Source organism: Harpegnathos saltator, unplaced genomic scaffold, assembly GCF_003227715.2.
Source record: "Harpegnathos saltator strain DR-91 unplaced genomic scaffold, Hsal_v8.6 scaffold10, whole genome shotgun sequence".
In the NCBI taxonomy this organism is placed as follows: Eukaryota; Metazoa; Arthropoda; class Insecta; order Hymenoptera; family Formicidae; genus Harpegnathos; species Harpegnathos saltator.
The window spans coordinates 1-27,258 of record NW_020229873.1 but is presented as its reverse complement, the minus strand read 5'-3'; the positions used below and the strand labels follow the sequence as shown (position 1 = coordinate 27,258).

General features: G+C 48.3%; 1 protein-coding gene across 1 annotated transcript in view; it reads right to left on the bottom strand.

Moving 5' to 3' along the window:
- LOC105182922 (LIM and SH3 domain protein Lasp) overlaps positions 1–26,574 on the bottom strand; it is a 35,533-nt gene extending 8,959 nt beyond the window's left edge. The window contains exons 1-2 of the mRNA XM_025308218.1: positions 26,556–26,574; positions 16,305–16,399 (exon numbers count right to left, since the gene is read on the bottom strand). Of these exons, the coding sequence (XP_025164003.1) occupies positions 16,305–16,360 (56 nt within the window). The 5' untranslated portion in view covers positions 16,361–16,399; positions 26,556–26,574. The remainder of the gene's footprint in view (positions 1–16,304; positions 16,400–26,555) is intronic.
- Between the last annotated feature and the right edge of the window lie 684 nt (positions 26,575–27,258).

Sequence of the window (27,258 nt, the reverse complement as noted above, 5' to 3'; positions counted from 1 at the left end):
AATTTCGCCGCCGGATGCGTGCGGTAATCGCGAATTGATACAATGATGTGACATGCTGATAATCGCGATAACGCGTCGCGTGCGTTCGCGACGCGGCAGAAACGCTGGACGCGACGTTTCCAACGTTATGCGTTTACTTGCTCCGTGAAACACGCAAACGTGCTCACTCATTTGTAAAACGCGATCCAGCGCGAACGGAAATATGTCTCTTTAGAAGCGTCTCCGACTCGGCGCGAGTTCCCGCCGTCGTTTGCTAACCGCGTGATTTCTTACGCGCGGAGCGTCCGAGACGCGCGATCAATTAGGCGAACTTGTTAATTAGCGGCTGCGAGGTGCGCGACTCACGCGTTCAGGCCGCCTCGGCCTGCGAGTTAAGCGCTCTTAAACGAGCTCTTTTAAGCGGCGATAATTCGCCCGGCGAGCGAGCGGCGCCTTCTGGCGTCGCGCGCGATATTGTGCCGGGAGAAAGAGCGACGGGGGGGGCGGGAAATTAGAATAGGGAAATTATTAATCGACCGGGCGAGTGAAATTCGATAGAAACCTTCCGGCCGGCGAGAGAGGCTGCCTCGGCGGGGCTTAATCGCGCGGCCTGCAACACGCCGCTTCGAGTCCGGTACCTACTTATCGAGAAGTAGAAATCGCCGCGCGAGCGCATATAATTACACGCACCGAGCACTGCATGCACCGTATGCACCGCGAGAGTGACACGCGGCGAGAATGCGCAGTTTCGCCGGTAAAAGTAAACCGTACGACAAATCCCGGCTCGAGCGGGCGCTCGACGGGGCGAGTGGGCGGCGGGGAAGGGGTGGTGACGGTCTGTTTAAACTTTGTATCTCTGGGGTAGGAAAGAACAGAACCCTCCCCGCGCTTGTTGTCGTGATCCAAGAGCGAGTCCTGTCGGACCTAGGGATGCAACGATAAATCGATAATATCGAAATGTCGATATATCGAGAGACAAATATCCAATATTTATCGATATCTTTTTGTCTCCGATAAAACCGACATATCGATATGAATTTTACTGATTTTCGTATTTTTCAGTTACAGCTCTGCGGGCCTATCACGGTTCTACGACCGACATGAAAATTACAAAAATGAATGAATTCACTAGAATATAATATTATGCAATTGTCCGATATCTAGTTGATTAAAATTTAATAGATCTCCTGCTCCGTGTATGTGGTGATCTCCGGCAAATGACTGCGGTTCATTGTATATTTTCTAACAAGAATACGACAATAAATTATATGAAGATAAAAATTTTGAAAAGATCTTTTCAAATTTTTCGTGCATACCCTTTACATGCGTACCCCTGTGATGTATATACATCTTTTTATATAAATATCGAGATTTTTCAAAATTATCGATATTGTCGTCATCGATATTGTCCTGAATGACGATAATATCGTTACCGGTATTTCGAGAAATCGTTGCATCCCTAGTCGGAGCGCGAGGCTGCAAAGGCGAGAGGTGCGCGCGTCGGTCGTTTTCAATGCCGCGAAAGCGTCGCGCGCGCGCACCTGCTAACGGTCGTGTGACTTTTTCCTGCGGAGGCGGAAAAGTGAGCAGTCCCGTGCGAATTGCACGACCGCAGTGCGCAGATAACTCGGCGAATAACGCTGGAAACGCGCGGCTTTTCATACGAAATTGTTTACTCGCTGCGAAAAAGTCGCATGAACGTCGGTGCGATTCTTTCGCGTGGGCGCGGCGGCCGGCATAATAGCCTTCGCATTCGGTACGAGCTCACTGCCGTACTGCCGTTTTCTAATTACACAAATTCTTGTCGGGAGACGCTAAGCTGCCGCTGCGGCAGTTTTCGCGAGCTCGTCGCTTGCGCTTCGAAAAATCAACGAGTAATGAATCAGCGGCGCGGCGTGCAACTAAAAAAAAAAAAAGGAAAGAAAAGAAAAAGAAAAGAGAGAAAGACAAAATGGAAGGAAAATAAATTAATATCCCGTAAAACAAGAGAAAAATAAAAGAAGAAAGGAGAAAAAAAACAGAGAAGAGAGAGAGAGAGAGAGAGAAGGAAGAAAAGACGCGCAGAACTTTTCACGTGGAACCGTTGACTCTCTTCGCGTTCCCGCTCCCAGAAAAACAGAACTTACACGATCGCCTTGACGATACGAAGATGACGGGGAGCAAAAGCGGGGAGTGTTGCCGGGCCTTCCGAAGCAAAGTGGCATTTAAATACACGGGCGTACACGGTCGTAATCGAGATTTGTGTCACGACTTCGTTTCCCATATACGGTGTCGGGCGCGCGCGTGCACACGCGTGTCTTCTCGCCCGGTAATTGTGCGGCGCGCGGTTATTACGTAATGTTACGCCGTGTGCGCGTAGCCATGTGTACGAATAATAGAGTCGGGCGCGCGCGCGCGGCTGCGTGAGCCTTTTTGTCCGGACGAAACGAGGGATCACGCGATAGTCATTGTTGCAAGCCCGACGGCAGAGGAAAAATTACCTCGCCGACCGGCCGCGCTCTGTCGTGCGCGTGCACCTTACCTCGAGTCCCTCGAATTCAACGAAGAAAATACGCGGACGTGGATGAGGGAGGAGGAGGAGGAGGAGGTGGCGAGGGGGAAAATCGCCGGCGGACAAAGAAAATCGGGAGACAATGCGCGCTCTTCCTCACCGCTGGCGCTCGGGGACTTGCGCGCACTTGCGCGCTCGTTGCAACAAGGGAGCGCGGCCGAGAATGCACAATGGTGGATTGATAAGGCGCGATAAGGGACAAGAAGTCTGTCGCTTCCTGAGAAGTGCCTGCCCGCCGCGGGGTAACACCGCCTGGCGAGGGAGAATCCGAAGAAACCAGCGCGGAACGCCACCTTCTGAACACCTGACAAGTAAACCTCGGGGAACGTCAGACGCCGATTTGTTTCCAATTTTTTATAGTTAATTTTTATGCCAAAGTATGAAGAAATCTGTGGTCAATTTTAGCTTAAATTAATTTTTCCAATTTTTTCGAAATTTTTCAAATTTTGCACAAGTACACTATTTTATATATATATATATATATATATATTTAAAACAATATTTCTTAAAAATATATATATCTAATTTGTTGAAACTTGCACACACACGTCGCCGATTATGAATCAGAACCATTTTGTAAAATTCACAATGACGGATCTAATATGGCTGACGTCATTGTCGACAAAGTCTTCACAGTTTTACGCTACATTCGACGTTGGATAATCTTTCGGTTCACTATCCAGCAAACAAGCTCATTTTAACGTCAAAATCTGATAAAAAACGAACAAGAAATGAACAAAAAAGAATGAACAATAAACTTCAGAAATATCGAAAAAATTGAAAAAATTAATTTCAGCTAAAAATGATGAACAGATTTCTTTATATTTTTACATTAAAAATAACTATAAGAAATTGGAAACAAATCGACATCTGACGTTCCCCGAGGTTTACTTGTGAGCAACCGGCTGTCGCGGCTGCGATATCGTCCGTGCAAGAAAGAACGAGATCCTGCTTAAGGAATACGACGGATAAATGAGGAAATATCAAGGCGCATAACGAGCTTGGAAAATATCGATAACATAGAGGCGACCATGAAAAAGCGTGTCGTTTCAGATGAGTACTGACCTGACGATTACGCCAACTTTTTTGTACACACATACATTGTTGATCGCACATAACAGTGCGCTGCTTTATTTCGCCGCATAGGAAAACATAAGCACGCGATGAATATCGAGCAGCGTTCCAATTTATGTTCACATTTCACGCTCTTTTGATCGTTTCATAAAAGCGCTCGCGAATCTCGCGAAAAAATCAGCATTTCGTCGGTGAAATGTTCAAATATAGGGAGCGCCCTCTTGAATGCGTAATAAATGAAAGGAATTGACAAACTATCGAGCGTTGCTCGATAATCGGCATTCGACGAGTAAAATGGCTCTCAGCTAGAAGAATTGCACGGTGACGAGTAAGTATGACGTAAAAAATCGAATTACACGCATTTTGTCTTCCTTTCCCGGAAAGTCGACTTTTGTGGGTTACACGCGACATACGCGCAAAGTCGCGTGCGTAGTTGAGAATGATTCACCGAATCATTTAACTGCGCAGACACGCGCGCTCGCAGTCGCGCGCGCGCGCGTGTATCGCGATGACTAATCTCTTAATAAACGCTCTCGGTTTACCTCCACCGCGGCGGCCGTAACGATATTTCTCATGGCTGAATTTTATTTCACGTGTTCGATGTGTATCTCGGGCGGAAAACGTGGGTGTTTCATACGCAACGGATAAACGAGAGAAGTACAAAATGAAACGTCTCGTCCCGAGAATATGGGAATTCCCGAGCGCCCAGCGCGCGATGAATATTAATAAAACAACAAAGCAACGCAAGGATAATAGTAAGAAAAAAAATAAATGAAAATAAAACAGCAGCGAGCTGCTATCACAGGCAATGTTGATTCCGCGCGTTCTTCCTGGACCCATAAGAATGCTCTTCACTCGCACACATCACGATGATAGCGACGATAAATCTTCATTCAGTCATTTCACCGTGCCACTAATTGCTATCGCCGTCGCGCGCGCGCATTAGCTACTTCGCAGACGCGCGAATGGTTCGCAATCGGCCAATTAGCGAGACAATGTAACACGCTCGTCTCGCTCGTATACGCGCGATAAGCGGCGCTCAGTCGCTCCCTCGGGATTGCAATACTCATTTCGTAACGACACACGTCTCTGATTATTCATCGGACAGCACGGCTACGTGGGTGCGAGAGATGCACCGGAGCGGATAACATCTGTTGCACCTGGAGTAGCGGCGGCCAGACGACGAGAGCGTGGCGATAGATTACGATTAGTGAGGATCGCTACATCGTGCTCGTGATAGCGCGATTGAACGTTAAACAGTTTACGACACCCTTCGGCCGCGATAAGATAAACGCGCGCTCTATGAACGAACGCGGAATGGAGGCAGTGAACGTCCCCCAACGGAGAATGTGCCAGTGTTGGCCAATTCGCGTCCACGGATCTCTTCTTCGCGAATCCTCCTTGTCTTGTAAGGTAAACGTTCCAGTATAACTTTGACGACCCACTTTGAAAAAGAAAAATAAAAAGTAGTTCCAGACGACTACTTTGAAAAAAAAAAAAAAAAAAAAAATATTTACCATTTATTTTAACAATAATGAATGAAAGTAATAATTATTGTAAAAAAAAGAAGAAAAACTCCAATATCTGACGATTAGTTGGGAAGAAATATACCCAATTTGATACTTTTGTGTTAAAATCAAAATTAATCAAGTACACATCTATGGTCTGACAAAATAATGGTCAATCGTTAATCAATTCAATAAGAGATAGCATCTATGTTTATATTATTTCCCGTTAGCACATGCTCATTTTCTAATTGCGGTTGGATATACATTGGTTTAAATTACCTTTTTCTATTTAACGGAATCTTAAGTTTTCGAATAAATGCAAATATTTATATCAAAACTAATCTTAATATATATTGTATTTTTTTACGACCTATGGTTAAACATCCGGTTACTCGTACTTTACGGATTTTTGTGTCGGCCAATTTCCAACGAAATTTGTCGCGATCGGCGGCCGACTCGAACGTCTCCTGCGACTCGCGAAAGAGAGAAAGAGAGAAAGAGAGAGAGAGGCTCTTTTAGTAGAAAAATTTATATTACTTGACTTTCTTAACTTCTTAATTTTTTCACACGGAGTACAGATCGGGGTTTAGCTCGGACTTTGGCTGTTAATTTCGAGTGACTCTTCGGCTTTGGAAATCCATTCCGACCGGTCGAAAGCTGAGTCGGCGTCGGGCGGCAGAGTGCAAAACGAGCGAGTCGAGCCGCATGCTTCAGCGATTCGCACTTGCCTTTGAATCCTTACACTTTGTCAGCAACGTTCCTCGCGGCCAACGAGAGCGAGAGAAATGACGACATAACGCCAAGGGGAAAAATCACGCCCGGAGAACCGCAGCGCGTTTTTCCTCGCGGCCGCGATTGCGCGCGCGATGTTACGCTCGCCGGGTGAGAGGTTTCTCAGGGCGGGTCTCTGATTGAATTCCGTTACTGCGCTGGAGTCTCCAATGGCTTCGAGAGTTTGCCTGTTCCCCGCGGCCGTCGCACGACCGCGGAGAGGCGCGAAGCCGTACTCCCATCCGCATTCTGGAAATTCTCGCGAAGACCGGCGAAAAAAAAAGAAACGAAAAACAAACGCGCCTCGCGCATGTTCGCAAAGAACAGAACGTCAAAGTTCGTTCCTTCCGTAAGCCGACCGCGACACGTTATTACCGCGCGATCTGATTTTCGCGCGGTCAGAGAACATCGCGCCTCTCGCGCTTAATAAACGAGCGGTACGCGACACTTTGGGAAGAATGACTCTCCCTCCCTTTATCGCTTTATCTCCGTGTGTCTCTCTCCGTCTCCTCTCGTTCCCATGCAATAATGCGAGCCTCGTAAAAATAATTTATGCGCACTCGCTTTCGATATCGCGCGCTGGGAACTCGGCATGCATACTTCGCTCATGCCGACTCACCTCGATGGCAATTCGCATAATTCGCGCGGCGTTACGCGACACGGAGGTGATAATCGGACACCCCCAGCCCCGATGACGATTCGCCTTCGATCGTGGATCCGTCGGCTCGACGTCCGCGAGCGAGCGTCCGTCTTCTCCACAGATACGTCGTTTTCGAGCGCTAAATATGCGCGGCTGAGAAATCTCCCGGCGCGCGTAACGGGATCAGCGGCTGGACGAAAGCTCGGCGACGAGAAACGGTATCTCCCCGCCTTAGCGCGATAAAGAAAAAAAAAAAAAAAAAAAAAAAAAGAAAGAAAAGACGTCTCGATAGAAAAATATTTGTCTCTTTTACCTGCGTCGAAAAGCTACTCGGGACGAGCGGAGGGATAGCTGACCGAACGGAAACTTCCAGTCGAGAAATGTTTTGCTCTCCCGAGCGAGTTTTTGTCCGGCCCTCGGGACGAGGGAAGTTTAGTTACCGCGAGCTGAATGTTCTCTTTATCGTCTTCTTGTTGAATGCGCGAGAAGAATGTCCCAGTTCGTGCGATCGAAGAGGAGCCGGAAACGAAACGAGCTCGGTAAGTGAAAAGTGTCTCTCGTAATCGTTATCGTAAACTTGTTATCGTCCGTATCCTTGTTATCGCGATCGTCCGTTATCGACAATTCAGAAGCTCGCTTCTCGGCACACCTGAGGACGGCCGGAGGGACTTGTAGGAATGTCCCGCGGGAAGTCCCCGTCCTAACGACCGCGTCTTCCCCTCCGCGGTGTCCGTCCGATTCCCAAGCCGGCGCGGCGTGACGCTGCACGCTGCCGCGAGGAAAACGGAACTTGAAATTAAAACGGCACACTTAACGCTCAACCGCGCGCGCCCAGGACGGGGCTTCAGCGTCGCCTGCGTCGATTCTGCGTTGCACCCATCGAGAGAGAGAGAGAGGGAGAGAGAGAGAGAGCGCGCGCGCGCGCGCGGGGACGGACTCATAAAACTCTACACGCCCGCAGCCGGGGCCGGCGATGGGGTTCAGAGGTGGGTGCATTGTGGGACAAGGTCGGTTCGCCGTAGCCGTGCAGACAGGCCACGCTAGGCTGCGCACCCCTGTACGACTAGCTGTTAAATCGTTCGAAGCTAAAAGCGCGACGTGACAGGCGGCGGCGGCGGCGGCGGCGGCGGCATTTCCTGTTCCATCCGCGCGCGTCGTCGGGGCGAACGACTCCCGAACGCGTCCGCTCGTTATTCCCTCTTTTTTCTCTTTCACATTGTTCCATCCTTACGCGTTGCTCCGCTCGTCGCCGGCTGATCCGTCGGGCGTGTTTCTCTTTTTCATCGGCGCCCGCCGCGCCGCGCCGCGCGGAGATGCGATACCTCGCGGAGTGCGAAGTGACGGAACGCGCTCGTGACAGAGAAAAGATGGTATTTGGTCTTCTGATGCTTGAGACTGATAAGAATATTATATTCGCAGATATTGCGAAATTTGTAGAAAAAAATATTTTGGAAAAAGTCGGCGAGGTGTCACCACTCATGTATATTCATCGCGAACGCGTAGTAAAAATGTAGTAAAAATTCCAACGACGGACATACACACACACACACACACACACACACAGGCTCGCGTCTTCTTTCCGCGGGCCGAAAAAGACATCAGGTCTCGAGACGCGCACGCGGATCATCTCGCCGTGGAAGACGCGGATGAGCGAGCGACGTCCTCTAATAGAAAAGATCGCCGTCGCCGTCGAGAAGTGAGTCACTCTCGCGGGTGACATCAGCCTCGCGGGATTTTATGAAAATTTAGAAGAAAGGCGTATCCCGTCGCGGTCTCGTCACGCCACCGTTATTTGGCGTATAAATATAGCGCGCGACTAAACGAGGCAAGTTCGAAAGCACTCGGCGATAAGACGGCGGCTCGAGGAGCCGCCTTCGGCGAGCTCGGGAATATCAAATTAAATTTAAAAAGATGAGGCATGCGGGGCTGCTGGGACTGCGATTGATCAAGCGACAAAGATCGGCCTGGTGAGCGAATTTGATCGGCGAGCTCTTCGTCTCTCGTTAATTTCCTTAAATTCAAACACGCCGTCATTTAAATGGATTAAATTTTAGCCAAATGAGATTTCATTAAGTCGGATCTAATTGAAGCGCGGTGAGTTCAAACGTGCGAAGCGATGCGACTGGAAGATTCCAGCCGAGATAACACGTTCAGACTTCAACGTCGCGGTCGAACGATTTCTCTTGCAACTGTTGTGAATCTATCTAACGAGTCACGTTGCGACGAGAATTTTACAGAAGCAGCTCGATATTTGAGCAGCTCGCGAATAGCGCGAAACGCAAGAGTCCGTGACGCAAGTGAGTTAAAACCTGATTTAGTACATCAGGTGCGAAATTTGACGGAAAAAGAAAAAAAAAAAAAGTACAACTTGATTCGTCGTTTTCTCGGCGAATGTGGCGACGTCGCGCGATTTGTCGCGCGAGCAGCAAAACGCCGAATACTGAAGTGGTAAGCAGAGACGCAGCGGAAAAAAGACGAGTAAGCGGAACTCACACGTGTTCTCTTTCGCTATCCGGTAGAGCGCTTAATTCGCGACGTGCATACGCGAGGGTACATATGCCCGTGCGTGCGTGCGTGCGTGCGTGTGTGTGTGTCTGTGTGTGTGTGTGTACGGGAGCGGAGGACCCGGTGCGGGAACACATGTACGCTTTAATCGTAACGTTATATCCGTAAAGAGCCGCTTTTACTTGATACTCGACGATACTCGCCCTCTCGTCGGGGTCGGTAATCCCGGGGAACGGCGCGGAGTCTCCCTCGGCTTGATTTTCCAGACGATGCAGGCGCGCGACGTGACGGAGAAATTGCAGACGCTTAAGGAAACGTACGAGATATCGAAGAGCTCGCTGGTACTCATCAGGCCGATGTGTCTTCGTCGCTCAATCAATCGCGGTCTCTCGGCACAGCCCCGTGTGTTTTTAACCCCTCGAGAGGCGACTCTCTCAGCCGCCAGTGGGTTTTACGTGAGAAGTTCGTCAAATATTCGCAAAATCGTCGAGAGTTGCTAGTCCGCTCCAGCGAAAAGTCGTCGAGCGCAAAGGGCCAGAATTTGCAACCTTCGCACTCTCGAGAGGCGACTCTCGACGAGAGTTTGCCAATATTTGACGAACTTCTTACAGCTAACATAAAAACTGAGAGAGTCGCCTCTCGAGGGCAAAGGGGGAAATATTCATTCAAACGAGTGTATAACCGCGACGACTTGCGAAACATCAATCGATCATATTAGAGCGCATAAAATATATCCGCGAAATATCGAGAATGGCCGGTTGCCGGAGAAGAGAAGATAACGAACAAGAGAGATAAAGTCTCAGCGTATGAAGATGGCCCGAGGGTAGTGTGCTAGGAGAGAGGAAGACACACCCAGAGACGAATGAATGAATCTCACGCGGCTCCCTCATACGCACGCACGCACGCACACACACACACACGTACACGCGTGCTCCGCTTTGCTTATTCAGTGCATCGTCTGATTCGACACGCATTGCTGACACACACAGCCGGTTACTGTCGCGGAATACGAAACTGCCGATGACATTACCCGCGTTGATCGCGTCCCGACGACCCCCCCCCCGCTCTCCTCGCGTGTGCCCGTTTCCCCCTGATTGATTTCGAGAGAACCGGCGAATAGGTCGGGGGGTGGCGGGGGGTCGGACGAATAATAAATGCGTGCTCTGCGCGTCGAGCACACAGCCGACTTTCTAAGCGATAAAATACAAAAGGCCGGGCTCGCGCGCGGGGGGTTAGTCCGGAAAAAAGGACAACGCGCGAGAGGAGAGGCGAGCTGCAAGCCGGACGATTTCTCGTCCGACGACTCGCCTTGCAACTTCGTATACTTGGTGCGTTGATGAAGTGTGATCGATAATCGGCGCGTGATACTCGTGATAAACACACCGGGAAACGAGCGAGCTGCGCGAGATTACGCGCGTAGATCTCCGCGAAGAGTAAAAAGTCTCACGCGCGTTTCTCAGAATTCCAAGTTGCGGCCAGCGATACTCTCGTTTTCCGCGATAGGCCCTCCCCTCGGGTACGTTTGCGCGCGCGTGCGTGACAATTATCGCATCGATCGGACCGATCTTTCCGCGATCTTTCCTCTCTGCGCGTATCGCATGACGCTTTCTCTTGGCGGCGCAGCAAAAAGGAGGAAAAAAGGGAAAGAGACAGGAGGAGATCGAAGAATGTCGAAGAGAGCGAATTATTTGTCATTACGCAGCATGTTACGTGCCACGTAGGGAGAAACGGGAGAAGAGATAGGGAGAGACGGGGAGAGACGAGGAGAGACGGAGCAGACGGGGAGAGACAGGGAGGCAAGGAGAGAGAGAGAGAGAGAGAGAGAGAGAGAGAGAGAGAGAGAGAGAGAGAGAGAGAGAGAGAGAGAGAGAGAGAGAGAGAGAGAGAGAAATGCGCAGATTCAAATCGCAGCTCTCGAGGATTTCGTCATCGCGATGCACAACGGAATACTATACGAGTCACGGACGCATCTCCCTTCCCCTGCCGCCCTCTCGTTCTTTCTGTCGGCGCAACGTTGCATACCGACACGAGAAGACGACGAAGGCACGCGGCGGAGAGAAGCCGCGTGGTATTAGACCAGCACGTCCGATCGTCCTCAACGGCAAATCGAATTACGTAGGATTCGCGAGCGGAGGGAAGGAAGCAATCGCGGATTTCCCGCCAGTGCGTCATGTTGTCTAATCTGATTTGCCCGTGAAGATCACAACAAGGTCGCGAAACGTTCTCCCGTTTCTTCGAATTTCCATTTAAATTGATCATCTTCTCAACAGACAAGTAAGGTAAACGTCCCAATGGCCAGACACGTCCCGTATCCGACCACTTTGAAAAAAAATATTTACTATTTATTTTAACAATAATGAATGAAAATATTATTGTAAAGAACAAAAAAAAATTCCGATATTTGACGATTAGTTGGAAAAAAACATACCCAATTTGATACTTTTGTATTAAAATAAAAATTAATTAAATAAGTATGCACCTACTTGTTTGGCAAAATAATGGTCAACCGTTAATAAATTCAACAAGAGATAGCATCTATATTTATATTATTTCCCGTTTAGCACATACTAATTTTCTCCGAACAAATTATATCCGAACATTGGACCATAAGCTATTTCGACTGTCCGGTCACTGGTATATTAATGCGTTTCATTACTTGTATAAATATTTCATTAATAATATATACATTCGATTAAATCATTTATATCGATAATAATCAATAATAGATATAGACATTAATAAAGATATATAAATCAATAATAGATATATACATTGGTTTAAATCATTTTTCTCTACTTAAGGGAATCTTAAGTTTTCGAATAAATGCAAATATTTATATCAAAACTATTCTTAATATTATATTATATATTGTACTTTCTGTGACGACCTATGCTTAAACGTCCCAGTTAGTGGGACATTTATCTTAGGGGCGATGAAGAATCGTGCATCCGTCGACGCGACAATTCGCTCGACGGAGAAAAAGTTGTCAGGAGATCATCACAGGAAAGCGTTAGAAAACTTCGTCACGCTTCCCCCTCGGCTCTCCCGTTGCGCCAAGTATAAAGAACGAGGTCAATTGATGTTCGTCCGGATCACGAAAATTAACCACAGCTTCGAGTTAATTTCGTCGTGTCGCCTGACGAGCCTAATTACCGTCGAATTGCGCGGGCCAACGTTCGACGCAATGCGACGCGAGTTTGTCGTCCTGAGTAAAACAACGCTCTCCCCGTGCTATTCAAATATTCTCATCTCATGTTCGACGAAAGAACCTCGCTTATTTCCACGCCAGTCTTAAAACGTTGGGAAAAATGTCTGCACGAAATGGCAAATGACATCCTCGCGTCGCGATTTTCCGACGATTTCGCGTCGCCGCCTGTGACGAGACGGAATGACCGAGTTGTGTGTAATCATCGTCGGTTTGAGCTCAAAGGCAGACAAAGAGAGAGAGAGAGAGAGAGAGAGAGAGAGAGGGAGGAGAGAGAAGAAGAACAGGGGAGGGCAATAACAAATGGAAGCGCGGCTGTCAGCGAGACGAGAAATTTCCCAGTCACTCTTGTTAATGTTCGCGACGATGATCGGCCGATGATCGGCGTCCGTGAGCGCGAAATCAACGGCGGCCAGCGCGCTACTCGTTACGGTCGGAGTTAATTACGTTGGAGCATGAATTACGCGCCTCGCGCGGTGCAACGCTAATTGGAATCGAAATTGCAGCCCTTCCGGATCGCGCGAGCGCGGCGCGTCGTTTACGTCAGGTTATGTGAAACCGACGCGTTATGCGAGAAGCCCGGGGGAGTATCCCGACGACGACGGCGACGAAACTGGTTCTACCGATGGCGATCAGTCACTCGGCCGATTCTAACGCACGATCCCGTCCGATTATTCACGGCAACCGCGATTTCCTCCGGCCGAAAGTTGCGGATCGAGCGAGGGCGAGCGGTGTTTATCGCTTGCCGATTGACCCGCCGATCTCGCGAGAGGACAACTGACGATTAGCAAGGTAAGTTTAACGCGACCGCGACGCGATCTCGTTTCATTGGCTCTCCGTGGAACAAATAGCGACGATTTTCCGAAGCTCGGATATCAATCGTTGATATCCCGATCCTTCGGCTGCGATCAAGGGGGGGAGTTACATGCGGAGCAAGCCGTTTTCAAGACTATTTTTATACATTTTTTTTTAACAGAAACGCTAGGATCAACGGACTTGACATCTTCACAGTGTGTTCATTAATGTTCAAAGTATAAAATAAATTTGTTACTATCTATATGGTAATGGTACACATAAAACGTTTAAATGCGTTTACCTGGAAATAGTATTTTCTTAAACTGTCGACACGATTAACGCAAAAACTACCGAATAACTTGAAATTTTTACACAATATATAGTAGACATGTAGTTTTCGCTCCTACTTCGAACACACAGTTATATTTTACTTTATTCATTTTTTTAAACATGATTACAAGTTGAGAAAAAGTTTCATTTTCAATACTTTTTTTTTTATACAGTCATTATATCTCCAAATTTGGCTTCACTGCCTTCATTTTGGCACGAGCTACAATGGCAACCGTATATTTGAAAAATCTTTCTCATTTTATGATTTCAGAATAATGAGAGGCTCGGAATCATGTCGACAGCGAACATAAAGTTCGCGCAAACGGATGACTGCATTTTTATCTATAATTACAAATTGGATCGGTTCTTGTGATTCGACAAAATTTCATACTCTGAACATTAATAAATACACTGTGAAAATTTCAAATCCATTGATCTTATCGTTTCTGTTAAAAATATTCGTAAAAATAGCCTTGAAAACGGCGTTCCGCATTCTTTCCTTAATTTAAAACATTTCACCCATTTTATTAGATTATCTTACTCGCTTTATTGCATTATTTCACGAGGCACGCAGATTCGGGGGGAGGAACGGCGAGGCGGCGAGGAATGAGCAAAGGAACAAGGAACCTGGCAACTCGAGCGCACGTGACGACGACACGTGCGCGCCGCTCATACGCCGACACACGCTTTGCCGTGCTTCGCTTTGATCGTTCAAACGCACAAACGCACGCGCGCGCTATTCTCTCTCGGGGGGGGGGGGAGAAGCTCTTGGAAAATAATATTTATTCTGGCCGGGAAGAATCGCGGGGACGGCTTCTCTTTTGCCGTCCCTCCGGCTCGCTCGCGAGAACAGGGCCGCGCGTGAACGTCAGCTTTTACGCGCGGAGTGTTGCGCTACCGGCGACGTGGAAAGGACGCGCCGAGCGTTTAGAAGTCCTCCCCCGAGGAGGACTCCTCCGCTCGATTATCCCGCGCATTATCCCGGCCGCTCGCTTTCGCCGCCTCGACACGCCCGGCGTGCGTTTTAACCGTCCGAGATTCGCAATTTCGCGAGCTACGTAGCAAGCGACGCTGTTCCCGCTTTCACGCTTCTCTCGCGGCCGCTCCGTCGTTTGCCGGATATGAAACGTCGCGTTATTATTGTACGCGCACGCACAAATTCCGTCGCTACGGAATTCGAGCGTGCAACGGCGGGAGAGAGAGGGGAAAGAAGAGAGAGGAGGCGCGTGCGTGCCGTGCGTTTAATGTCACCGCTATCGACGCTCTCCTCGCTGCTCTCTCTCTCTCTCTCTCTCTCTCTCTCTCTCTCTCATGAGCGTCGTCGCGAATCGCGCGTCTGATGAACCCTGAGCAAACACTCGGTGCGCTTAACTCCGCTGAGCAAGGCGTTTATGAGCCTCCGGCGCGGTCGCGGCAGACCCGGAGCGCGCGATCAGCTGAGGCAACATCGCGAAAATTAACTTCGCCGAGGCGAAGAAGCCAGAAGTTGCGGCACGCATCGGGGAAGATCGAAGATTACTCTCTCGGGGCTGTCTGAGCTGATACATCATTAGGCTGCGATTACGTTATCCTTCTTTACACATTGTTGCGAAAATCTTCTGGAATCCCGCTCTCGGTTCTCGGTCTTTCTTCTCAAAACGCAGGTATCTGCGTGATTTCGTCATTCATTGAAACCGAGTTGTGCGCAAGTAATTCTGAATATCCTCATATTTTTCTGCGAATTTATGGAAATTATCGAAGTGACTTAATGTCACTTAAGGCAAATGTTCCAGTAAGGCCGTCGTAAGCATAGTAAACAAATATCTTGTTTGATTACGGTTTGTTCGTAATAACGTAATACTTTTGTTGTAGCAACCAAAAAACTTTAACTATATGAATTTTGTTAAAAATACTATGATTTTTTCTTAATATATAAAATCTAAATTTTAGTGCACAGAGAGACAAAATAGTATCCATTGGGCATTATTTTAGTTTATGTGAAATAATATTTCATTATTATGTAATGTTTATGGATAAAATAACTGAAATTCTTAATTTTATATATGAAGTCTAAGAACAAAATCATTTGGTCCAGAGAACAAAGCAGAAAAATATATTTCGTTGAGACAACTAAATATTTTGTTATATAAAGCAAGATATTTGGTTGCTATTAAAAAATGCCTCAACTAAACAGTTTTGTTAGAGATACTAAATTTTTTTCCTAGTGTAGGTGCATACTTGTTTAATCAATTTTTATTTTAATACAAAAGTAAATTAAATTCGGCAATTTTTTTCCAACGAATTGTCAAATATTGGCGTTATTTTACAATAATTATTACTTTCATTCATTATTGTTAAAATAAATAGTAAATATTCTTTTTCGAAGTGGTCGGATGTGTCCGGCCATTGGGACGTTTACCTTGTACTTGATTTATTAAGATCGTTTTCCGCAAGTTTTCCTGGAATATTCTAATATCTGTCCGAAAGTGCGACACGCCGCCAACAATGTTCGGCTAGCGAAGCGCTCGTGACCGGTCAACAACGTGTCGGGACAGATACCTGCGGTATCGTGAAAATACCTGTGAACAGTACGAGCACTTGTCTACGCGCACAAAGAGCACGGCGTGAGAGAAGGTGAATTTTCCCAGCAGTCCAACTCGAATTCTGGCTCGTATTTTCTTCTTTCTTCGTCTGCTCCACCGCGCTTTTTCACATAATTGTATCCTCACGAGAGAGTGTTAAGTTGCCGCGGTTAACTCGGTTGCGCAAGAGGAAATTTGTCGCGCGCGCACGCGGTGGAGAATGCGGTAAACAATTTGGTGATTACAACCGTCGACGGCGACTTTCTTTCTACGACAAAGTGGGACGCGTGTTTCGTCATAGAGAAAGAGAGAGAGAGAGAGAGAGAGAGAGATGCACGATCATGTGGGAGGGGAATCAAACCGAGAGAATTTATGTTTCACTTACGCCTCGCAGTACGGCTGTTTGTTGAAACCCTTGTACGTCCGCATGTTCAGGGTCATTCCGCAGCCCTGACACTTGAAACACTGCTTGTGCCATATCTGTAACAAGGAAACATTATCATTGGCATTCCGCGTCGATCTGTGTCGGTTTCTCGTTCGCGATCAGTTCGCTCGGCCGCGCGAAACGCGAAAAAAGCGGCACGATTGCGGAAAATGTCAAAGGCGAGAGCGCGCGATTCGCTCGTGGCCGCGAATCGCCGTACTAACGAGCCGGCTCTTCGGCGGTCCATCGTCAGGATTAATTATAACCTTCGCGCTCTACTAACGAGTGAAGAGACCACGACGAAAACGAAGGCGTCGAGCAGGACGAAAACGAAGGAGACGACGGTAAGGCGCGAGAAGAAGCTCAGCTTATGCCCGTTTCTGCCAACGTCGATTAAACTTGTCTTAATCCGAGTTGACGTTCTCCTCAAGGATTTAAAGCTGGGTCAAGACTTCGTCGACGTTGGTAGAGCCGGGGGAATTAGTCGCGGAAAATCAATCTCTCCCTCGAGAGCGTGTTGCCGCAGCGAGGAGAGACGTTCTCGCCCCGCCACGCCGCCGGCGCGTTTATCGATGCGCCTCGAGAGGAACGTCTGACCAGATTATTCACGAAGCGTGGTGAGATTCAGCAAAGCTGAGATTGATGACGACGGTGTGCTAAACGGTGCGTTCAGCACGAGACGCGAAAGATCGCACGGCGTGAGATCGAGCGGCGCAGTCGAAGCTGCGCGAAATCAACGGCTTCGAACGTGCTAAGCTAATCAAGAACTGTTTACAAACTAAAGAGGGGTGTAGAACCCCTCTTTAAAGGGGCAATTACATGCGAAAGGCCGTTTTCAAGGCTATTTTTACGATTTCTTTTTTTAACAGGAACGCTGAGATCAATAGACTTAATAGAAATTTTCACAATGTATTCATTAACGTTCAAAGTATAACATTTTGTCGAATCACAAGAACCGATACAATTTGTAATTATAGATAAAAATGCAGTCATCCGTTTGCGCGAACTCTATGTTTGCTGTCGACATGATTCCGAGCCTCTCATTATTCTGAAACCATAAAATGAGAAAGATTTTTCAAATATACGGTTGCCACTGTAGCTCGTGCCAAAATGAAGGCAGTGAAACCAAATTTGGAGAAATAATGACTGTATAAAAAAAAAAAGTATTGAAAATGAAACTTTTTCTCAACTTGCAATCATGTTTAAAAAAATGAATAAAGCAAAATATAACTGTGTGTTCGAAGTAGGAGCGAAAACTACATGTCTACTATATATTGTGTAAAAATTTCAAGTTATTCGGTAGTTTTTGCGTTAATCGTGTCGACAGTTTAAGAAAATGCTGTTTCCAGGTAGACGCATTTAAACGTTTTATGTGTACCATTACCATATAGATAGCAACAAATTTATTTTATACTTTGAATACACAGGGAAAATTTCAAGTCCGTTGACCCTACCGTTTCTGTTAAAAAAAATTCGTAAAAATAGCCTTGAAAACAGCCTGCTCCGCGTGTAATTCCCGCTTTAACCCGGCCATTTTCTCGTCTCTATCGTAAAATTAAAACGCACGCACTCAAACGCAAGTTAACGATCCGAGAGTGCATTTCGTGGGCGATCGTGCAGCCTCCCCGACGATTTTGTCTCCAGGGAAACATTTCTCCCTAGAAATGCGTCTCTGGAGGGAAAACGTAACCCTCGTTCTATTATTGGTCGCCGGTGGCCTCGTAGAACGCCCTACAAATCGCTATTAGCTGATTCGCGTTCTTCCCTCGAGAATTTATCAACGTTCTGATAAGAACCGACCAAAGGCACGACCGCTCATCCTCCTTCATCCATCGCGATGAGATCCTGCGGGCGTCCGAATGAGATAAAAGCGCAATTATTGCAATCATCTTTCTCTCTTCTCTTCCCCCCTCCCCAGCCCTGCTCAAGGACGCGGAGGAGGCCGAGCGGCGTTTGGTATAGTTCTCTTGAAACGGTTCTCTCCTTTTTCTTTCTCCTTCTCTTTCCTTCTCTCCTCGGCCTTGTCGAGCGTTAACGCACGATCCGCCTTTAATAAATACGGTATGCGGCATTCGCGGTGTAGCCGGCGTCGACCAAATACGTCCGCTGTAATCCTAGCGGCCGTGCGCAATCTTCGTCCTTCCTTCGATCTTTCTCACGTGCGCCGTGAGCCGCTTTAAAGGACATTTCGAACGAGGAGAATAGCGGCGAGAAGAAGCGGGGAAGGGGGAGGGAAGGAGACTCAGCAGCCTTCGAAATGCGAGGTGTTCAGATTATTATCCTATCGCGTAAGACCGGCGATGTGAGGTCCTGCGTTCGACAGGACGCGGATGCGTAAGTTGCGTTGCGCAAGTCCCCCGAGAGCGATTTCGGCGAAGCCGCGCGGTTTCGACACGCGCTCGTTAACAGTTCGCTCCTCCGCGAACTTCGCAATCGTCGTCAGCCGCGGGCGATTTTCCCACAGGACTTCCGTCCTTGCAAAACCGCGCGATGCGGCCAGCAAGCCGAGGAGGCGGCGAGCGCGGGCAAGCCGCTCCAACGACCCTTTCGAAAGCGGCTCACGTCGGAAAGCGATCGCCGGGGACAAAACTATGCCACCGGATCCATAAAACGGTCTTGTAATAAAGATAACAACAATATTACAGAGTCGATCGTCTCTGAAGTCCGATCGCACGGGAGGAAGTTGTTTATCATTCGCTTCGAGGAAATGGCAGAAAAAGAGGATCTGCTCCAGTTCGGTGCAAAAAATGCTGAAATAATTTTTGCCGCTCGAATAACCTCCACCGGTTGCAAAATGAGATATTTGACAGTCTATGATTGCATGATGACATGCGTTGAAATCTAATTGTAAAATTAGATATATCGATAATAATTTTACGGGGGAACCAAAACTACGGCCGGTGATTCGAGAACGCCTGTAAGTTGTATTGACAGTTTCTACTACGTACGCTTCTCGATGTAGCAATTAGCGCTGTATACAACATGTGTGTGTTGTGTACAGCGTTTATCTGCCGGCGTTTATCTTATCTGGGCAGAACAGAAGGCAAATCGAGACGGCGGACATGACTTGGAGTCGTGTCGGCGGCGGCGGCTCGCGAGATCGAGACGTTGTTTTCGCGCGCGAAGAAAGAAGTTTCGCTCCGCACGGCGGAATCGACTCCGCGAAGTGTGCCGCCGCCGACGAGCGACTTCGGAGCTCGCGGCGAATAAAATCACGCCTTCACGTTCCTTCCGCCCTGCTCTCTGCGCTGGAAAATCAGGGGACCAAAACGCGACACGACGGACACGAGAGCGAGTTCGTTCCTTTTAATTGGTCCCTCTATTTTACGACCGATCGATCCGTGGCGCACTGTAATTAGCGCGGATTCGCTTTCTGCGGACATGCGCGTGGACTCGCTCGTTTGTGAAATTATAATGCACGCGGCCTGCTGTCAAACCGCGCGCGCGCGCTCGCGCAGGGGGGAGGGAGGGGTTCAGGTGAAGAAATCCGCGTAGGGAAAATAACAGCGTAGAGCGGCGGCGGCGGCGGCGGCTCGCTTGACCGAGGCGCTTTCACCCGATTTCGGAATGTTTTTCGCCCGTACAAGGCTCTTGTTTCGCAAGTTATCTTATTTATAGTTGCCGTATACGGTATCGCGCGGATTAAGAGGAGAGCGGCGACGGCGGCGGCGTACAGCAAGTTGTCCGCGAGTTTCGGGTACGCACGCCCGTCGAGGATATCGTTCGAGATACGTCGGTGCTTAATTACACGTTCTTACGCGGCTCACGATTTGATACGTTGCGCGTGAAATCCGCGCGAAAGATATTTGCTCCAAAATACGCGCGTCTGCACAATTCTGCTGAGTGTTATTTTAATTATGTGAAGTTGAGCTCTCTCTCTCTCTTTGTACGTAATTTTGGTACGTATTAATTATAATTGCAAGTATATATATTTTTATGTAATTTATATGTATTTTATGTGTATAATTTATATATTTATGTTTGAACGATTATATATTTGGTGCAATTTATATATATATATATATGTGTGTGTGTGTGTGTGTTAGTTGAAATTATTACACCAGTCATCTCAAGAGTATTTCTGTAAAATATCTTTCGGATTTATCTCGCGACAACTCGCCAAACAAAAAGATCGTCACGAAGACCTCGTAACTTGTCGAGATGAAGAAGAAGGAGAAGAAGAGGGGTCGCCGTCGGCGGAACGAAGACACGTCTCCCGTCCGAAAGCCAAGGAAGAGTGGCGTTCGAATCGAAACGCTGTCGCCGAAAGTGAAAGTTTGGCCGTGTGGCGAATTGTCGGTTGAAGTGGCAGTCGATGAGACAATGACAACCCGGTGATCCTGGCTAACCTTTTTAACGAACTGAATATCAACACTGCGCATGGCAGACGCACAAACGCGAATTATGCGCTTGATTCGGTAATCGGCGCCGATTATGAGAGCATCGAATTAACCGCAACGGGCTCGCCTTTAATTCGATGTCTACCTTTGAGGAATAATCCAATGAAAATCGTAAGAAATGAATCGTCGAGTAAAAAATTGGCCAAAAGAATCGAAAAACAGATTACAATTCAAAAATAATGCCAATGCCGAAGACACATCTAGATCAATCCCAAGGAAAAAATATTTTGAAAAAGGAATAGAGAATTTATATTTCCCAGATATCAAGGTAAACGTCCCAGGATCCGACCAATTTGAAAAAAAAATATTTACTATTTATTTTAACAATAATGAATGAAGGTAATAATTATTGTATAAAAAAAACTCCAATATTTGATGAGTAGTTGAAAAAAAATATACCCAATTTGATGCTTTTTAATTAAAATAAAAATTAATTAAACATATTACTTCCTTTTCTAATTGCGGTCAGACGCTGGGACCAATTGTATTCCGAACAGTGGACCATAATCTATAATTTCAACTGTTCGATCACTGGTAACATTAATGCGCTTCATTATTTGTGTAAATATTCCATTAATAATATATACATTGTTTAGATCATTTTTCTCTACTTAAGGGAATCTTCTACTTAAGGGAGTTTTCGAATAAATGCAAATATTTATATCATAACTATTCTTAATATTATATATTGTATTTTTCGTGACGATCTACGCTTAAAAACGTCCGGTTACTGAGACATTTACCTCATATATTATCGCATCGTGCAATATGTTATTGTCAGTCGTATTACCTAATCCGCAATGAAGAGATACCGCACGAAATATCAAATCACGACCTCGCGTAGTCGCGTCTTATCTGTTTGTCCGATTCAGATAGAGATATCAGCGCCGACGGAGCCTTTGCTGAATCGTTCCACGTTCCTCGCTAATATTAGCGTGGCGGTTGCGCCGCGAACTTTTGACAGAACACGTATCGCAACGCGTTCGCGATAAATTAGGGTCGATTTACGCGTTTCTGATTCGCGTCGGTCGCGGAGAGAAAAGCCGTCGTGGGGAACGATGTCGTTCGCCCTTGCCGTCGTCGGCGTTTAATGAGTGAGGAATCACGCGTGACGTGCGTTAGCTCGCGCGCGTAATCATTGCGTTCGCGCCTTCGCAATCGGAACGGTGGGAAACGACCGGATAGCGCGCGCCGCATCGTTGGCATAGCTGGAATATTTCGCGAATGAAAAGTAACGGATACGCGAGGAAAAGCGAGAGGGAGAGCAAGAGAGAGCAAGAGAAAAAGATCCGGTTGCTCAATCGAGACGATTAATTGAACGCGCTCGCAACGAACACACACACACACACACACACACACACACACACAATACATGCGCGTAAAAAACGCTATGAATAAATACAGGAAGCTGGAGAAACCATTTGCTGCTGCAATCACCTCGCGTTCGGGATTAAAGTTCGTTAATGTTGCACTGCTGCTGCGTTCAGTCAAACGAAAGGTACAAAGGATTTCTTTCAAGAGCCCAAACAAAAATTAATTCGGCTCGAAATTAACGCCATTACGGAATCCGTGCATTAGCTCTCAAAGAACCTTTCATACCTCACATCAATATTAAATTGTAAACTTTTAATTATTCGTCGGATCAAGCGATACTCGATCGTCGGGAATAGCTAATCCCGACGATCCCGTCGGCGCATGAGAGGAAAAGAGCGCGAGGAGCAGGACGAGTGAAAAGAATTTCGAGCCGCGTCGACGCAGAGACACGCAAAAATCAACGAGCACCGGCGTCGAGACGACATTCCGACGCGAGTCCTCCTCGAATCGGCGAATCTCTCGATTGACGAGCGAGCAACAGGTTGAGATCGACTCCCACCTGTTTGTGCGCACGCACGCACGCACAAAGCCCACGCAACGAGTAGTCTCGGATCGGAATTCGTTCGCAGTTTCGCTACAGCTCGGCCGTTACACACACATGCGTGTGTATGTGTGTTTGTGTGTATGCGTGTACTCGCGTAGGTTCCAAGTGGATATATTATCGTGTCCACCGGCCGATGAAATTTATTCCGCACTCCCGGCGAATAGTCAATCGAGCCGTCGATCGATCGAACGAGATCGAGCGGAGATCGGGATCGGTAAGGAACAAATCAGACGCGGCGCGGACACGCCAAAAGCGGCACCACGCCCAAAATGATAACGGTTGTTCACGATCGAGCAACGTGACCCCTGCACGACGAGGCACTGCAAGGCGAAGACGGGGGGGGAGCGCGGCAGTAGTGGGTGCTCTTCGCTAATGGAGCGTGGATTAATCACCGCTGCAATCAACCCGCCGGGAACTACGCGCGTGCTCGCGCAGAATGCGGGTCGCGCGTGCACGCGAGCGCAGGATGAAGCGAGAGCGCGAGTAAAAATAATGCCGCCTGCCCCCCACCCCGTCGAGATATTTTTCTTCATAATATTATTGCTCCATTTTGTTGTTCCGCTATTTTTTCGTTTTTTTTTTCCCCCTTTCAAATTCGTTGTCGCCGCTCCCCCTCAACATCCGCGGCGGCCTGGTCGTCGCTTGCGCGCGTGCTTTCCGCGAAAATTACAAACAAATACGAGGCGATCGGCAGGGCATTAGCTCGTTGTAAAAATACCCACTTGCGCGGGATCCACTCGCGAGAATGGCAGCATTGGAAGGAATGCGCGAGGAGCGCATCCTCGAGTGTGGCGGTAATTATTTATACGAATGCCGGAGGCGCGGCGCGCGTTCTGAAACCACGCGGACTTTTCGTCCGGGAATAAAAAAAGACCGCTCGGTCGAAAAGGTCATTCCGAGGCCCGACGAGCTCGGACGGGCGTTAGAGACCATTAGAAAGTAACGCACGCGAAGGGAGAGAAATAAATAAACCGGGGAGCACCGCAGGCGCCGTGGGCTCTTTTTTCTTCACGAGACCACGAGAGGCCGACATGACACGCCGCTCACGACATGAGCACGAAGAGGAGAAAGAGAAAGAGATGAGGGGGTAGGGGAGGAAGGCGGCTAATTACAAGCATTTTCCTTTATTAAACCTGAATTCGCCTTAATTATCCCTCGTGCGCTTTAATTCGTCTTCGGCCTGTTGACCGCGTAACGTTACGCGTCTCGTCTCGATTCCTCGCGCGCTTCCATTTCTTTTCTCTCCTTCCTCTCCGTCTCCTACTCGTTTCGTGGAGGAGAGACGGGAGAAAGAGAAAGAAAGAAAGAAAGAGAGAGAGAGAGAGAGAGAGAGAGAGCTCGCAACCGCAATTTCACGAGGCATCGACAGCGCACAGATGGGAACAAGCGTAAACTTGGGCGTAAACAACAATCTACACGCGAAGCGCACAGATCACTTTACAAGTAATCTAAGATGTGTGTGCGGCAAACGCGAAACACAGCCGCTATTTTCTGCTGCGGCGTTATCGGACTTTAGGTGATCCGTATATGGCGCGAGAAAAGATATTACCGGCGTCATCCGCCGGTCGAGAGACCGGCCTGCTCCGAGTTGTTCTATTAAAAATAAAGGGGGCCAAAGAGAGAAGTATCCAGGAAATTCGTTCCAGGAGAAATTGTATGGTGCAAAATCTGACGCTAAGTCGCCAAATGGCGTCGGTTCAGATCCATCAAAGTTCTTTCCTCTTCCTTTTCGATAGGCTTCACGTGGCGACGTGAAACTTCCTCGAACACTCCACGTGGGAGACGCCACGACGTGATGGAGGATTTAGAAAACACCAACGTGGCCGATCGTACAGCCCGATATATATCCAAATTTAGGACCTCGACTTCTTCTATCTTTCCTCTCGAACGAACGAACGAACGAACGAACGAACGAACGAACAACCGACCGAAGTTCGTTTTCCGACGCGGAACGCCGCGCGTGCCGCCCACGTGATTTAAACCCCGTTAACTCGCCCGGCGAGTTTTATTAACCCTCCACCGCCGAACTGTACAAGTGAGATATGTTTCAAACATCGCCTACGCGTTTACTTCTCCGCTCCCCTTCCCCCCTGCTGCTCCACTCACGAGCTCTCACGAGCATCTCCTCATCGAGCGTTAGAAGGATTCATTAAGCGAGATCAAACGAACGTCAACGATAAAAACGACAGCAAAGAGAGATCGTGAAGAAGAAAGATCATGAAAAATCCGTCCGAAAAATTCGTGCAACTCTGACCCCCCGATTTATTTCTGGCGAGACGAGATAAAGACGCGTCCGACGCGAAGTTGCAGTCTGCATTGACGAGAGAAGCGACAATTCGGTGTAAAGCGAACGCAGAACGAGGAGAGTCTCTCTCGCTGCCCCTGCGGCCAGAAGACCGCGCGATATCGGTCATTCAACGTAAGGATAAACGAGACGGAATATCACGAACGGGGAGGGGGGGGAGGAGGCGAGTGCAGCCGAGGACGACTCGACGAGCGGAACTAAACGAGAACGGTACATCCTGTAATCTATCGCGGAAAAAATTTTCGTCCGCTACGATGCGCCAACTGTCTTTCTTTATCCCTTCCCCTCCCCTCTCCCTCTTTCCGACACCTCGGTGGGAAATAACCGCAAGAAACCGAGTATCGGGCCGAGAACGATCTGTGATTCCCGGTAAACCGGCTAATAATTTTTCCCCCCGTCGTTTCTTCCCCGCGATTTTTCAATCCTCAGCGGGAGATCAATCAATGGAGGATCACATTGAAATGAGATCCTTCGAGACAAGCACATCCCCTCGAGACAGCACATCAAAGCGGCGCGACAGTAGATCTCTCGACACACTCACTAATGGCCGATCATCCCGCGGATTCCTCGACGAAGCTTGATACAAATTCTCGCAAACGAGCGTAAAGTCCCAAAGCGGTTTTTCGCGTAACGAACACGAGGAAAGAGAGAGAGGGACGAAAGAAGGAAAAAATCTGCAATGACTCGCCGGAGATCCGCGAGCGGAACTCGCGCTGCGAGTCGCGTTTCAAGTCGCAAGGCGAGTCGCAAGAAGTCCGGCGAGCCTCAAGGTCTTCCTCCGGCAGAAGCGGAAGTTGGAATGAGGTAAGACGCGCGAGAGAAGTTTGCCCCCCTCTCCGCCCCTTTTGCCACGTTGTGTCTCCGAGAACGACATTCTCTCTCTCTCTCTCTCTCTCTCTCTCTCTCTCTCTCTCTCTCTCTTCGTTGTACGCGTTACAATTTATTTTCTCGTTAACCGATGCTGTGCGGCGCGAAGAACGCGAGATCGTCGACCGGGAGAACGCCGCGACGATCACGTATCTCCCGGTATCCCTCCCCCTCCCCCCCGCCCCCGAAGCCTCCAAATCGTCGGTTATAACGTCGACGTTAAAGGCCGGTCCGCTCTATGCGCAGCGACTCGCGGCAGGCCGATTGCGATCGAACGCGAACGGTACATCCTGCCGCGCTCTCTCTCTCTCTCTCTCTCTTTTTCTCTCCTCTCACCCTGCCCCTTCCTCGCGCGTTTCGTCGACTCTCGAAAAAAAGCTCGTTCTGTATATACCACGAGGCGGATAATATCCGACTACAATGGCCGACCTCGGGAGAAAGAGAGAGAGAGAGAGAGAGAGAGAGAGAAGAGAGAGAGAGAGAGAGAGAGAGAGAGAGAGAGAAAGAGAGAGAATCCCCGCGAGCGGATACGGTAATAATTGGATGATGATAATACGATAATACGACGTAGAATAATACGACGATGATGCGAAACGGCATGTGACAGTACGTCGATAAGACGAGAATATGACGACGATAATGACGTGAACGCGAACATAGCGATAACGGGACGGCGCGGTGGAGCAGCGACACGATAATAATTCGACGATATTGCGACGTACTTTAATCCCTAATCTCGCACTCGCCGTGCGCGCTCAACAATTCGGCACTCGTGCGCGTCGAGTTTGGACTTTTCCCCGCGCGGAAATGCGCGACTCGTTCACCGAGGAGTGCAAAAAGGCCGCGACCTCGAGTCCAAGGATCATCGAGTGTGTGCGGTGTGAGCTTTTCGTCGAGGCAAAGCCGATAATTCCATTGTCGACGCGTGCTTCTTAAACACCTTATATGTAGAAGAAGACAGATCCCGAGTCATTCTCTCTCTCTCTCTCTCTCTCTCTCTCTCTCTCTCTCTCTCTCTCTCTCTCTCTCTCTCTCTCTCTCTCTCTCTCCTCTCTCTCATCCTCATCTCTTCTCTCTCTCTCTCTCTCTCTCTCTCTCTCTCTCTCTCTCTCTCTCTCTCTCTCTCTCTCTCCTCTCTCCTCCTCTCCTTCTCTCTCCTCTTCCTCTCTCTCTTCTCTCTCTTCTCCTCTCTCTCCTCTCTCTCTCTCTCCTCCTCCCCTCCTCTCTCTCCTCTCTCTCTCTCTCTCTCTCTCCTCTCTGCCTCCTCTGCTCTCCTCGTCGTCTCTCTCTCTCTCTCTCTCTCTCTCCTCTTCGTCTCTCTCTCTCTCTCTCTCTCTCTCTCTCGCTTTCTCTCTCTCTCATCTCATCTCTCTCTCTCTCTCTCTCGTCTCTCCTCTCTCTCATTTCCGTCACTTCGTCCTGCGC